The sequence below is a fragment of the Plenodomus lingam genome, assembly GCF_022343315.1.
Source record: "Plenodomus lingam strain CAN1 chromosome Unknown contig_14, whole genome shotgun sequence".
Lineage (NCBI taxonomy): Eukaryota > Fungi > Ascomycota > Dothideomycetes > Pleosporales > Leptosphaeriaceae > Plenodomus > Plenodomus lingam.
In genome coordinates, this window is record NW_027093932.1 from 614,975 (window position 1) to 629,442 (window position 14,468).

General features: G+C 48.5%; 6 protein-coding genes across 6 annotated transcripts; 2 read left to right on the forward strand and 4 right to left on the reverse strand.

Moving 5' to 3' along the window:
• Positions 1-847: 847 nt before the first annotated feature.
• Positions 848-4,264, reverse strand: IAQ61_002285 (uncharacterized protein; the record flags this gene model as incomplete). The annotated part of the gene is made up of 1 exon (XM_066095482.1): positions 848-4,264. One exon carries the CDS (start codon positions 4,262-4,264, stop codon positions 848-850), a length of 3,417 nt encoding a protein of 1,138 aa, XP_065954318.1.
• Positions 4,265-4,303: 39 nt separating this feature from the next.
• Positions 4,304-4,737, reverse strand: IAQ61_002286 (uncharacterized protein; the record flags this gene model as incomplete). The annotated part of the gene is made up of 3 exons (XM_066095483.1): positions 4,304-4,328; positions 4,389-4,419; positions 4,566-4,737. The coding sequence occupies 3 exons, from the start codon at positions 4,735-4,737 to the stop codon at positions 4,304-4,306; spliced, it is 228 nt and encodes a 75-aa protein (XP_065954319.1).
• Positions 4,738-5,431: 694 nt separating this feature from the next.
• IAQ61_002287 (uncharacterized protein) lies at positions 5,432-6,526 on the reverse strand (the record flags this gene model as incomplete). Its single annotated transcript, XM_066095484.1, has 1 exon — positions 5,432-6,526. The coding sequence occupies one exon, from the start codon at positions 6,524-6,526 to the stop codon at positions 5,432-5,434; it is 1,095 nt and encodes a 364-aa protein (XP_065954320.1).
• Positions 6,527-8,780: 2,254 nt separating this feature from the next.
• Positions 8,781-9,557, forward strand: IAQ61_002288 (uncharacterized protein; the record flags this gene model as incomplete). The annotated part of the gene is made up of 3 exons (XM_003834124.2): positions 8,781-9,225; positions 9,283-9,401; positions 9,444-9,557. Exons 1-3 carry the CDS (start codon positions 8,916-8,918, stop codon positions 9,555-9,557), a joined length of 543 nt encoding a protein of 180 aa, XP_003834172.1. The 5' UTR covers positions 8,781-8,915.
• A 292-nt stretch (positions 9,558-9,849) lies between these two features.
• Positions 9,850-10,869, reverse strand: IAQ61_002289 (uncharacterized protein; the record flags this gene model as incomplete). The annotated part of the gene is made up of 1 exon (XM_003834125.1): positions 9,850-10,869. One exon carries the CDS (start codon positions 10,867-10,869, stop codon positions 9,850-9,852), a length of 1,020 nt encoding a protein of 339 aa, XP_003834173.1.
• Positions 10,870-12,462: 1,593 nt separating this feature from the next.
• IAQ61_002290 (uncharacterized protein) lies at positions 12,463-13,506 on the forward strand (the record flags this gene model as incomplete). Its single annotated transcript, XM_003834126.2, has 1 exon — positions 12,463-13,506. One exon carries the CDS (start codon positions 12,463-12,465, stop codon positions 13,504-13,506), a length of 1,044 nt encoding a protein of 347 aa, XP_003834174.2.
• Positions 13,507-14,468: the final 962 nt, after the last annotated feature.

Genomic DNA, 14,468 nt, shown 5'->3' on the forward strand with positions numbered 1-14,468 from the left:
AGTGACTCTGAGCGCCGAAGATGTGCGCAAATACTCCTTCTCATACTTACTCACGCTTCTCTCACCCGCATCAAAACATAAAGCGCACGTGAGTCTCAAACAAGATGTATTTGGATTTATATTTCATGAGAAAGTTCTGTCTGAAATCAATCAATGAGGTGGATAACCGCATGCGGCGATGTAAAGAAAACATGGCAAGATACTATCATCATGTGACCACCACGCCGAGCACACAGGACATTGAACCTCGCATCTTATATCTACGTCCCTTCTTCTCACAAAAGTAAGCTCCTATGGTGGCCCTTTTAAAAAAAAGATCTTGTGACCCCATGGGATTATTTGCCAAAACGTTCAGACCACCTTGCGATGTGGGGCTTCGGGTACGTACGGCATGTTTGATTGGGGGAGCGACGGTTGGTCACTTTCTGTGATAAATTTCAGAAAGCCCAGAAAGATGTGGTGTGTTCTAGTTATTATGGCTGCGAATGAATTTGACTTGAGTTGAGGAAGTGGGCATGCCCAGACTTCTCCCCTACGCGTTCTGTATTGCAACACTTTTCGAAAAAATGAGCCATTTATATATAATCGATGAATACTGCAAAGGAGTTGCCTCTATCCAGGATGACTAGCGCGCTGAACCAACAAGTTGCCAAAACATCTACTATCAAGAAATGTCGTGCGATCGACGAAGAAGTGTGCTACATAGAAGTATGATACAAGACAAAAGCAAGCCACCCAGCTCGAAGTACCCACGCAAAAGCCGTAATGTGTGTTCGGAGCCCCAAAGCCAAATTTAGAGCACCTCGAGTCAGAATCAAAACTAGGAAACAAGGATAAAAATATGTCCTCAGGGTCCAGAAACAATCTCCCCGATAACCCCAAAGACATAGCAAGTAGCCGCCGCCCAGATCGCAGTCTTTACAACACTACCTGCGCCTCCTTTCCCAGCCTCCTTTGGTGCTGTTTGAGATCTATTGCTGGCTTGACGATTAACATCAGATGTGCTTTGAGCGACAGTAATCTTTTCCGCTGCTTGTCTCCGCTCTTCGAACTCTTTTTCGAATTGTTCTTGGGACTCCTCAGGGCCGACATAGCCGGTCGGGCTGAGGCGGGCGGTTCCGTCAATGGGGTTGACGTCTCGTTTTGACCTCTTAGCATCGTCACGCACACTTTTAGCTGCGCTCGACAGGCTGTCAGGACGCGTGGCTGCGCCGTCGAGGGTGGCAATCCAATTGCGAAGGACAAGCATGTCTTTGTTCGCACTAACAATTTCGAGTTCGTCAGGAATGTATGGAACGAACTTTGCAGGTGCGTCAAGATTCGCGAGCGCCTGAGGTAGGGTAATGGTTGGAGTGATGTCGCGCGGTGGTGGGCTAGTAGAAGTGCTCACGGTGACACTATCTGTCTGTGGATTGTAAAGAAGGATTGTGTAGTGTGTTGGTAGTTTTGAAAGATCAGGATTATTATCCGATGATTCACTGGCCAAAGGATCACAGGAAGTGTTTGAGTTGGTAGCAATGGCTATCTGGTCTGGTGATGCAGAATCTGTATGAGGTGTACTTAGTGGCTTTGCCACTTCGTTAGTCTGTACTGGTGAAGGTCCTGCCGTGGGTTTCGTTGTAGATTCATTGAATGCATTCGTTATACCACAAGTTTCCACTGGAGTTTCTGGTAATTGAGGAGATATAGCATGCGCAGATGTGGTAACAGGGTCATCCTTTAGCATGTCGAACTGCTTGGTTCCAATCTCCGTCTCATTCTTGACTTCTTCAGCGGCCTTGGCCAACTGCGTATGTCCAACTGTGATAGGGCCATAAGTATCCTCATAAGCAGCTCTGACTTCTTGAACAAGATTGGCATCATGTGAGGCCTTCTTAGCTGCCTCTTCAGTTTCGAGTGCGTGCGCAGACGTGCCCTTGGTCAGACTTTCCGAAACTGGTCCGGAGGGACGGAATAACCTGTGTGCCAGATCATCACTTTCTTCTTTTGATTTTAATGGAGAGGACTGTGTTGCATGCGCATACCCATCGTCTGATAGCCTTTGCATAGCCATCTTCTGTGCTTCCACTTCACTTGCAAGGCGCTCTTCAGTAGCTATATCTGCACGGATTTGGGCCTTATTGAGTTGGCTCGACCTAATCACTGCTGGTGAAGCGGACGTATACACCACTTCATGTGACGTTGATCCAGGATGCTCCATCAGAGAGTTGATAGAATCCATGGGCTTCAGTGCCTCTACACCATAGACGGACATCGCGCGATCTATCAGCCGAGCCAAGGCTATTTGCGTGTCCCTCAAGGTCAGTAGGCTATTAGCGACCGCCTTGTAATTTGAGAGGACATCTTTATTGACTCCCGTGTCCTCCAGGCGAGCCTGGAGACCCCAAAGAAGGTAACGAGTGAAATGGGCGTTCTTTTGCACTATCTGCGATGCGACTGCCAACCGCCTCTTGAATGCTGAAGTAGCAGCAGCCACCAGATCAGGCCTTGTAGATTTTATAAGTGCAATGTATGCGGTTTCGAGCTCGCGATCAGTGTCTTCGATTTTGAGGCGCAAAGTTTGAATGGCGCGAATCTTCTTTGGCGATAACCCTTGAACTATGCTGTCACCTGAGCGCGTACGAAGCGCTTGTATAGCGGCGTCTAACAAGTCTTCGTCTTGTTTCATACGCCTTAGAAGAGGCTCCGAAGCAGGGATATCAGTCTCCAGATCTTCGATTATTTGTCGCATGGCTAGACGACTCTTGCGGATACGGGCTAGAGTCTTGTCGAAGAACAGTCTGGTCTTCTTCTCGTCAGTTTCCTCAGTGGGGTCCTGCCAGAAGTGGCTTGCAAAGACAGCGCCGCCTTGTTCGATCCATTTCCTTATACGGTCGATGCTCGACTCCACAGGAATATTGACAGAGTTTGTGACGCTCGGCGCATGCTTCTCCATGGAAGGTGCTGACGCTTGACTGTGTCGCTCTGGTTCACACAATTCCCGCTCTAGGCGGCGAATCATCTGGTCGTTGACAATCTTTGCCTCGATCATGATATCAACGTTTTCAGGCTCTTTCGCTGTTTGGAATGCCTCCTCCAGACTCTTTCGTTTTGCTGCTCTATCTTCATTACTCTGAAGTTTCCGTGCTTTTGCTTTAATGGCTGCACGAATTTCATCGGCGTTGATAAAGTCAATGTCATGTTTAGGTAGCTGGCTGAGCTTCTGTGAGGTAGATTGAGGAACATCTTTCCTGGTTTGGTTTGTGGTTTCAGGAGTTGTGGAGGACTCGCCACGGTGGTTCCGAACTTCCGAGTCTACCCTCACATCCTTGCACTCCGCGGTCGCAGAAGTTGGTTTCACATGCGAGCTCAATCTTGAGGTTGCTTCGTGCAATGTTCCGACATCGGTGGCAGAGCTAAGATTAGGTTGAGGCGCGAGATTCTGTAGAGCGCGCCTTTGCAGAGCAGTCTGCTGCCAGGTACTCTCTCTAACCTGGTCTTTGGCAGTGGGAGCTTGATGATCAGTAGTTGTCGTAAGAAATTGTTCAATGAAGGCGGACTCTCGTGCTGAAGCCTCTTTGTTATGAGTTGCAATGTCTGTTGGCGGAGGATAAGAGTGTGCACCGTTCGCATCAGTTTCCTTTCCCACTGGTTCGACACTTGCTGCGACAATGTCCACTCTATTTTGTTTCAGGGGCCTGACCAATGCCTTCTCCTGTGTCGGGGATTTTTCGCCGAAGGTCTCGTGATAGGGCTGCTCTCGAGGCCTTCTTAGATCTGAAGGGGAGGCGATGCCTGTTTTATCGTTGCGATCAAATCGTGTCGCCGTAGTCGACGAGTTTGGAAATTGCGATGATGTTCTACTATGCGCTCTCTTCGGTTCTTCCTCTCCTGCAGCTTTTTTGTCATGTTCGCCTGTGGAGTCCTTGATGAACTCCTTGATATGTTCCATCTCTCTCAACATCCACTTGGGGAAGCGGTTGTTGACCCACATCCAGTCTTTCACTCCCTTTCCAGCCAGCATATCATTGCTGGCCCCAAAGATAGCATTGTATGGATCTTCAGTCAATCGCTTCTGCCATCTCTTATAGTGTCTCATTTGCATCCACTCCAGATTTGACATGCCTGATGGACGCTTGCCCCCAGGATCTTCCTCATGATGTGCGTATGGCGAGGTTGTGCGAGAGAAGCATGGCGCGCGAAGTGCAGTCTCATGGGATCGAGCGAGTCGCTGGGGGCTTAGTCGAGCTGGTGCAAGGGCAGGATCACGTCGCCACCAGGACATCGCTCCCAATGGTCATACAGGAGATCAGGATGGATTGAACTACCAGATCTTGAAAGTGTCACGGCTAGTGTTGTCAGAAGTCATCAGATGATACTATTCATCATCAAGAGGGGCTGCTTTTTACCTGATGATGTATCGCCAGGCACCAACAAGGACTCGGGACAGTACCGTAGTATCACGTAATGTTTAGATGTTGGAGCTGCTTCACAAAAGACAGTGCAACACAAGGGAGTCAAAAGATACTCAGAGCATGCGTGGCATAACATCACTTGCGTTCATCAGATGGAACAGTAGAACGAACAGAGAGGCTTGGTGTTCAGGCTGAAGGTATCAGGATAAGGAGGTGCTATGTTCCCGTACCGTACGGTAAGCTCCGCGCCGCCTGCCTCCTGACATGTTTCGCGGGGTAAACGATCCAGCCCCGTGACTGCTTTGTTCACGTCACCACTTCCGCTCCTCATTCGCCTAGTCATATTACTCGTTGAACCTAGTAGCTTACTTGACGCCTCTCGCACCAGCTCGTTGAGTTGTTGTTCTACAAAGTTCCCATTGGGAGCCAACATAAACCGCAACAGCCTTGACCGTGACGCGTCGCGCTTCGTTCCGTACCGTACCGTACGCACACCCCGCAATCTCCGATAAGCTGATACCGGTACGGTAAGACAACACACGTCAACCTTGGAAGTACAACAACACCACCTAAGCCCTCGCGCAAACGAGCCCCGCCAACGGGCCATGTGGAGACATTCACTCATCTGACAATCTAGCATGCCAAGACATCTGACATGAGATGTTCACTGTCCCACGCAATAGCCCCCTGGATACAATTTTCTGTGCAACCTGACGGCTTGGACTTCCACAGCCATACAGATTGAGTCCTCCACCCATCAAGCCGAACGTTTCTCGGTGGATTGCCGAAGCTGGCTGCAAGATAAACTCACCATGATTTGGGCAATCGGAACTGCTGAGGATAATACATAATATTGGCACTTGTGCAAGATTCGTCGTCTTAGCTGGGTGATTCATATATACAATGGACCATCTCACAGTGTGTACCACTAGTCGTTGGTGAGATCAAGACTCCAATGTCCTGAGAGATACTTTTCAGCAGTCTGTCGCACAAACTATGCTACCGGTACAGGTGACTTACTAACGCCGAGAATCAGACTACGACGCGGACAACGCATTCCGCAAACCGCTTTCTTCATGGCACCCCACATACTCAAACAATTGCTGATCCTCTTCCAATGAATACACCTCATGGAAGAGTCTTAACGACGGATTATCGTTTAGTTTCTTTGCATATCTGAGGAACCCAGTGAAGATGTTAATGTGTGTTGGATGGCTCTTGCTCCACTTCTCGAGAGACGCCAGGTCCTCAAAGTAGCCTAGTCCAAACGTACGCTCTCGATCAGCTTTGTAGGTCTCCGAATCAACAACGTCCCACAAGTTCATCGCGTAGCATCCATCTTCCTTACCCTCATCCCGCAAGTACTTCATGCCCGTCACCAGGACGGGTTGCATAGTCTCAAGATACAGTTTGCGTTCTTCTGGGAGAGTATCCGACCAGTCCTGACCGGACCGAATCACGCAAAGGTTCTTCATCCCTTCCACATGAACACGACTTGCCGATTTTTCGTTGCTACTGGAGCCATTCGTACTTTTGTCGGCCGGGCGAGGACCAGATTCACACTTGAGTTCATCGTCCTGCGCAGCTGCCATTCGATCCCGCACACTGCCCCAGTACCCATGTTCTCTTACCTTGCCAGACATATGCTCCTGTAGATTTGCGGCGCCCTCTACATACGCGGGATTCGAGAAATTTGTCTCGAAACGATCGACTGTTGGACGGAGAATTTCTTGGAACCAGCCATGCGCCTCGTTCTCGCGTTCAGGGCTCTGCCACCATGGCCTAAAACCAGACTGAGTTTCCCATTGCTCATGAACTTCCACGGCTCGCCAGTAGGCGATAACGGCAATGTTGTACGCTCCTCTCTTGTCTGTCATCGAGGTGACTTGCCAGAATGAAGGTCGGACGGCTTCGGGAGCATTCGTGAGAAACGCTTTGATCGTAGCAATGCCCTTCCCATCATTCTTGGCTGCGGTCTCATACTGGGCCCCGATCGTTGCCATAACCAAGCTGTCCATAGTGATGGGGAATCTTGCACAATATGCCGAGAAGGGTGGCACATAGTTCGGTGGTTTTTTCATTGGACACTTCCGCTCCCGGCGGAGATGCTCTGGAATGGCGGACTCGAGCATCTTACTTGTACAATACGATAATTAATGAAAGGAGGGACTTCGGTGGACCGTAAGTTGGCCAGAGGAATAGAGGCAAATCAGGTTGGGACCACTATATAACCCGTCATGTCTGACATGTCAGAGTCAGGCTGAACAGACGGCCCGAAAAGCTCAGACGATTGTAAATTTTTGATCACAAGTGGTGCAAGTAGGTATTGGTAAGCTTGCTGCTGCAGAGCTTGTGATTGGTTCGGGGCTACTCTGACGTTAAACTTGCCTCACTTTGTCCTCCGTTCACACATGGGGTGTGAAGTATAAATCCTCATACGAATTACCGGTAGGGTCTAATGAGGCACATACGCCGGTCTGATACCGTTATTGCGTCTTTCCACATTTGCCAGGACACGTTGAGCGCTTACTAACGATCCTGCACCAAACCGTAAAGAGGATGCTGATGTGTGAGCTAACATAGTAATCTGGCGGTACCAATCTGCCTTGAAAACTATACAGTGTGAACATTGCAGGCTGAACGGTGTGTCGCCATGGCCCTTGATCTATGAGCTCCCCACAGATGTTTCAGGGAAGCATATATGATGGCCTTCACCAAGGGTACAAGGCGCGCATAGAGGACTTCCTCTAATTGCCGGCTTCCCGGACAGGAACATGTTAGACCAAGGTCTCATAGCGATTTTGAGTTGAGTCTGTCCAAGCTGTATCTGAAGCTTATGTAAACAGACTGTTATGGTCCTCACTACAAGTTGTAATCTAGAGATTGAAGGTACCTTTTCGGTTGCATAGCGTACATAGCGGGAGGGAATTTGCGTCTGGGTCTTGGCTTTAGGTCACGGATGTAACGGTACCGGTACTCGACCACAGTATATCCTGGTTTGCTGCGGGGTTTTCCTTGGCTCTTGGCTACTACTATATACCATCTACCGTGTACGGTATATGGTATGTGTGTACTGTAAGAATATAAGCTATTTTGGTCACGGATAATCTATCGAGGATAGATTATGCGTAACTTTTTGGTTGTTTTGGTGTAGTGGGAGTAGATACACGCCTGACATGTACTGTACATATAAAGATCTTTCTTGTAGATCTACCGGTACACAGTACGCTGTACCTATACGCCACACTTCCCAGAGAATCCAGACTTTAGTATATATCAACTAATTTTCAAACAGTGAATTGTCAGCTCATCAGTGAACAGAAGTCAGATTCTAATCATAAATACGTCCTCGTATCAGAACCGAAGGTTGACGATAGCAACACAGTGTGCAGGAGTTACCGGTATACCGGTATAGAATGCATTTACCAAGTGGTGAACAACTTGGGAAGATTGCTCCGGCGCTGGATAGCGACAACATGGAGATTGGCACCCACTTGCTGACATAACACATCTACTCTGGCTTGGCCGCAGATGATTGCTAATATAAGTCTAAGGGTCTAGACTTTCGTTACGCGTAAGATGGGCACTGTCTATGGGCTATATCCGCCTTATACACATCCCTCGGTTGCGTTAGAGCACATCAGGCCGGGGATCATGCAGATTACCTACGTAAGGATACTGCGGTAGCAGGTAGTCACTTAGAACAACGTGGAATGCGGTGAACTAGCTACATGAGTATTCGGTCCTTGGGAGTGCCCAACGTACGTAGTAGGTATTCATCTAAATGTCCTTTACACTCGTGAGCGAATTCTTAATTATAGTATTTTGTTTGTCTACCCTGCGCTTCAATTAATAGCAGAGCCTCATATCTTGTCCCTGCACTATCTGCTGGTGATTGGCGGTCTTCAGCACGTCCCCTAGTATTCCTGACGAATACCTACCTTCAATATCTGCCCTTGTCCGATGCAAAAAAAGAACAGCCAGGGCAGTCTCTTATCTTAATCTACACAACCTCTAGGGTTGAAACGTAGGGAGAGAAGAGAATAGATAGGCATACATGGTAGTGAAAGAAGATTGAAAAAGAAAAACATTAAACAAAGCCAGTTCATCCTGTACCGGCGCCGAATATACTATCGGTTGCTACCTTCAGTCGGTTTGTAATGTGCATTTGTAATTAAGTTCGGTCCGTCACAGTCTGTATTGCCAGCATTCCTTCCAAAGAATGGAGTCTAGTGAGAGCTTGTACGTACGCTAGAACCATGTATACAAAGAAGACTCGCCGTTTTGATGCATGACCAATAAGGTCGCAGCTCGGTGCAACTAATCCAATAATAGAAGAGCCAAGACATAACCAAGTTCGTCTTACTGCATCCTCATCACGGTGAATACGAGAGGAATTGGAAAACAATAATACATAAATCCTGTGCCGCAAGCTCTTTAACCCAATCCTATCCTCTAGTCCTCTAGCTCTTACAATTCCCAAATAACAACGCCGATATACCTATACCAGTAATATCCAACATGATCTTTGCCACAACCGCCGTCATCTCCCTGCTCGCTACTCTCGGTGCGACCCAGTCACCCGCGCCACCCAACTATGGTGTATGGCGAGATGTCAGCATCACATCCACAAGCGGCAACGTCAGTAGGGAAACAAGCCAGACGGTCACGGCTGAATACACCCATTTTAATGCGACTGCGCCTATCTTCGCAACATGTCAGCTTTCACCCATAATCAGTGGCGAGGATTTCGCCAGGACCGTATGCCATCCGTCTAGCTTCTCATATTCGCTGGATACATTTGAAGTCAATGAGAACTACAAAGTTTTGAGTAAGTCGTTTTGCAGTCCGTGACATATTGTGTGACTAGACACTCATTGTGAAACAGGTATTTCTCTACACCAGAGAGTTACGGTGGGCGGCCAGAGTATGATGGTGACAGGGACGAGCGGGAGGTTTGAGCAGTCTTGTGGGGGAGGGGAGCGGGAGGTTTGCATGGCTAAGAGAGTAATTGTTGTTGCTGACAGGCGAGCTGATGAGTCCCAATAGAAATGCTTGGCGTTAGGTATCATTGCCCTCGTCGTACCCATTGAGATTGAGCATATGCCTGAAAATTTGTTCAAAGACTCTTATATTCTGTCACGAAATAATCCAAACTACTAGATAATTACGCTTTACTGGCAGAAATGGAGTTCGTACAACAGGATATAGTGCACGGGCGTTGGCGATGGATGTATTCGATGAGTAATTAGTCACTTGCATGAATCGCTACCTTACACTGGCATCAATGGATCACTTAGCTGACAAAGATCTTACTAATTCATCCCTCTTGACGAAGTGGCCTAGCTTCCTAAATACAGTCTACAATTGTGTTTTCTTAACAAGTCTAAATTTCGAATCATTTACATCGACTGAAGTAATCACTAATTGACCGACATCCAACTATAGAATCCGCCTAACCAAGGTAGCTAGCATCAGTCCAGCTCTTGTAGTCCTTGTCCAAGACCTCAGTAATGGCAATGGGCTTTTTCAGCTGTTTGACCCATTTAGGCCTCTTGCCGAGTGCACCCTTCCCGGTGTTACCATACTCACCAAAGAAGGCGTAGTCGTTTCTTGGGTCATTATCGTTCCAAGTACTCCATCCCACTTCGTTGATGACCGCGGACAAGTCGCAGTTCTGAAATACAGTACGAGCATGGTGACCCCACGGGCGACCGAGGGTGTAACTACCATCTTTGACCGACTTGTCTCGGGCGGCGGCTATACTGGAATTTTCGATCACGAAGATTGATTTGTTCGACTCATCATCAGCCCCATTGGCAGTGATATGTCCTTTTCCTTTCTCTTTAGGAAGGACGCCAATAGTGCAGCCATGGAACAAAGCAAAAGCCTCTTCGCCGAAGATGAAGTCCGTAGCTCCCTCGATGTAGCACTTTGCGTAGAGCTGCTTGCCGGTTTGGGCGAGGACAGTGTCCTGGTAACCAATGAGTTGGCAAGCGTAATAGGCTTGCTTGTCGCCGCTGGCACTGACAGCAAGCGCCTGGGAGCCTGCACCGCGCGTGTTCACCAAGTTGATGTTGTACACCTTCAAGTTGGGGGTGTGAGCCCGAAGTGTGGCAGTCTTATCATTTTCGTTCTTAAAGTTATCCTGACTCCTGCCCTGGGTGATCGTGACGGCGTTGGAGTTGTAGTCGCTGGTGTCAGAGGTCTCGCCATAGATGATCAAGGGTGATGCAATTTTCTCGATGGTGACTTGCTCCTGATATTTGCCCTTGGCAATATAGATGCACTGTGACTTGGGGTTCGATTTGTCGAGAGCATCGACAGCATCCTGCACTTTGTGAAACTTGCCCCCCTTTCCAACCGTCAAGCATCCATCAGGGGAAGAGTGGCGGGCAGTACGTCTCTCGGGGTGGGAGGGGGTAGCAACAGCTGCAACTGCGAGTGAAAGAATAAATCCTAGAGAGGGATGCATTTTGAAGTAAAAGGAGGTAACAGTGGACTACCGTCGTTGATGAAAGAGGTGATGGGATAGAAGGGCAGAACCTATCCTCTTTATATACACAGCATGTTCACACTCAAATGTAGTAGCACCATCGACCGTGTCACATAATTATCCGTCCAAATTACCCTCGTCGGTCCTTCAGGGACGGGCTTTGATACCGCTCGGAAGCATACCGTTCAATAGCACCGTTTGAGCGCACCCTTGACGGAGATCTCCCACCACTACAGTACAAAACTGGTTTACAGTAGCCATATTTATCTAAAGTAGACCAAGAAGTGGTTTAGGTAGAAGAAGTAAACCTAAATAGGGTTTATTATACCATGTATTCCACAAAAGTAAACTACTTTTATTTCTACTTCTATTAATCTACTAGTATTAGTAATAACTAGTTTCCTACTAACTATTTAAGTATTTTACCCCTCCTTTCTTTAATCTTCTTTACCACCTCTATCACCACCTCTATCACCACCTCTACCACCTCCACTACCTCCACCACCTCTATCACCACCTCTACCACCACCTCTATCACCACCTCTATCACCACCTCCACTACCTCCACCACCTCCACTACCTCCACCACCTCTATCACCACCTCTATCACCACCTTCACCACCTCTACTACCTCCACCACCTCTACTACCTCCACCACCTCTACTACCTCCACCACCTCTACTACCTCCACCACCTCTATCACCACCTCTATTATCACCACCTCCTATTAGTAAAAATATCATGACTCATTATTATGTCATATGTGCGTATAGCGTGAAGCTAATCTTTTCCACCCCTTTTAGTCTTAGTTAGGTATTATAGCGTATAATAGATATAAAACTACTTTTTATACTTAATTTAAACCACCTATAATAAAGTAAACCACCACTTCAAAACTATTTACGGGTATACACGAGGTCAGTTTACACCTATATAGTAAACCCCTAGCGTACCATTCTACAGTAAACAATTTTTTACCGTAGTGCACAATGAGTTCCGTTGAAACGAAACGAAGGACAAATTGGCTGTGCCCCGGACTGTGCCTCAGACCGTCATGCGGCTAGCTGGAATGAATGGGGCGCTTGGTTGGTGGGAGTTGGCCAACTCCGTGCTGTACTTGACACAGAGAGATGAAGGGTGGAGAGACATATCTTGCGGCGGTTCTAGTTGGGCACTACGACGATCACAACGTGGTCCATGATCATGAGGATCATGATACGGTGATGCTGATGAGAGATGACCAGAGCTTGGAAGCTAGAAGCTACGAAGCCTGAAAGCTTCGGACGGGAGTGTCCGCCTACTTCTGGACATCCATTTCCAGACAAGACAGACATCACGTGACGAGCTCCACACTAGTCGCATTCGGTCCGCATGGGCAGCCCTGTGGAGTTGTTTCTCTGTCGATCAGCCGAAATCGATCTGCGAAGATCCACGCGTCAGCATTGATCTGACTTCTACCTCCACGTCAGTTGTGTACTAGAACGTCTCCTTGATTCACCTGTTTGTCTCGACTCTCAGCCCTTTTCTTCGTCTCGTTGTTTTTGACGCACAGAATCAGATGCAATAGAAGCCATGGGCAACAACATTGATGCCATCGATTTGACTCTCACCTCCTCGCCAGAGCCGGAGCCGGAGCCAGAGCCAGAGCGAAAGCCAGCTCAGCAGCAGCAACGATCGCGTGCCCAACATGACCTCAAGGCAGAGCCTCGGTCATACGATTTGGCGTCTACCCAAAAAAGCCAAATGAGTGATCTGCCGAGGCCTGCCGCCAATCGAAGCATTGATCCTCAACATCTTCGTCGGATTGTGCACACTAGCGATCAACACGCCTTACGCAAGGTAGTGCTTCACTTGTGCCACATTTCGCCTGCCTTGTCGGGTGCAGTAGCTCGCGGCCTTGCACCGCACTCGACATTCGCCAAACAGGTCGTCAGCGACCGGCGGCACATGGAGGCAACGACTTATCAATCCGAGGATGAGAGTAACGATAGTGCTTACGAACGCACCAAAAAAAGATTGGCCGCTCACATAACCAACCCAAGGAGTGCATCGCGGCCACTCACAAAGTGTATGGAAATTGAACCAACACGCGGTGAATTTCAAATAGCCACTTCCCCGTGTAGCGTGCCGAGAGTGAAGAGCGAGTCTCGACCCATCCTCGGTTCATCCAGCACTGACAGTAGCAAGAAGCAGCTTTCTGTACCCTATCCACCTAGCGCAGCCCAGGGGGCATCTATTTCGGGATCTGTGCAGAGCAATCCAGAAGCATGTGTCAACGTCAATCGCGGCCCAACCGCCTCACTGGCTTCAGCGCGACTGTTTCGTACGCCACGCGATATCCCTAGGAGGAGCACATGCGTCAACTGTCGCATGTGGTTCACTTCTGGCTCTGACGAAGTCTGTATGTTTCATTCAGGACATAGGGTTCGTCGGGATGGCCAAGGCATCTACAGTTGCTGTGATGCACCTCTCACCGATCCCGGGTGTCAGTTTAGACGTCATGTTTCCTCAGATGGAGCCGATCGAGACGGCAATGATCGCAAGCGACCGAGCAGGTCGCCACACCCGGCTGGTATGGACCGCGTAAAGATCAGAAAGCTGCCCTGGTTAAACTGAATGGTAGCCATCATTCACTCGCAGCCACGAGTGACAAACTCGGATTTGGTTTCCGTACTGGACTCTTCTTCTGCTCATACTAGACCGGACTTTGCTCTTCTTAATATGCAATCCATAACTATAGCTGGCAATCCGGGTTGCTCGGCCTCAGACTTATGCGGTCAGCGGATGTTCTCTCGCTACTGAACCCCCTTTCGAAGCGCCTCAAGGGAGAAACGGTCCTTCGATACCGTGTCATCCTCGATCCTTAATCCCAACCGTCCAGTGTTACTTTCAAGATTAGCGTTCTGCTGGTCTTTCGCTTTGCGATCAGAAACACTCTTCTCATTCTGCACATTTCTATAATACCCAAGCCGAAATAAGCGTCATTGGGACAGCCATGTTGCGCTGTGTTCGGTCTTTGGCATATATATGGTCTTTGCGATAGAAAGGTGGAGAGGGCTCGCTGCACCCCACAGGCAAGTTGGCACAGGAAGGATTTGCATCCCTGCTATGGCCTGGAAACGTCCTTTGTGCTATCCATATCAACATGTCCTCTCTTCCTTGACCTTCCACGTATCATCGGAATACGATTTTCCCTCATCATTCAAAGGTCATACGTCCCGACCAACACTTGCTGACTAGTGCAAGCTCAAAGGTTTTTACTTCATTTTTGACTACCTTAGAACGTAAAAGACTGTCCCAGGTGTCTTCAAAACATTTATAGTAGCATGTTGCCAGCATCTCCCATGCATAATCACCGCGCAATCTACCCGCCAAGGTCAACGAAGTGGGCGGTTGCCCAATTCCAAGATAACCTTGTTAGTGCGCAAACCTTTCCGGCACAAACCTAACCTATAGTTATTAAGTTTAATAGGGCAGATCCTAGCGTTCGGCGGGATTACGTGATGAAAAAAACCTTGTTTACCTCTCTCCACGGTTTGGCCTGCGCGCACATACTAGAGCAAGCAAGGCCGCCCGAT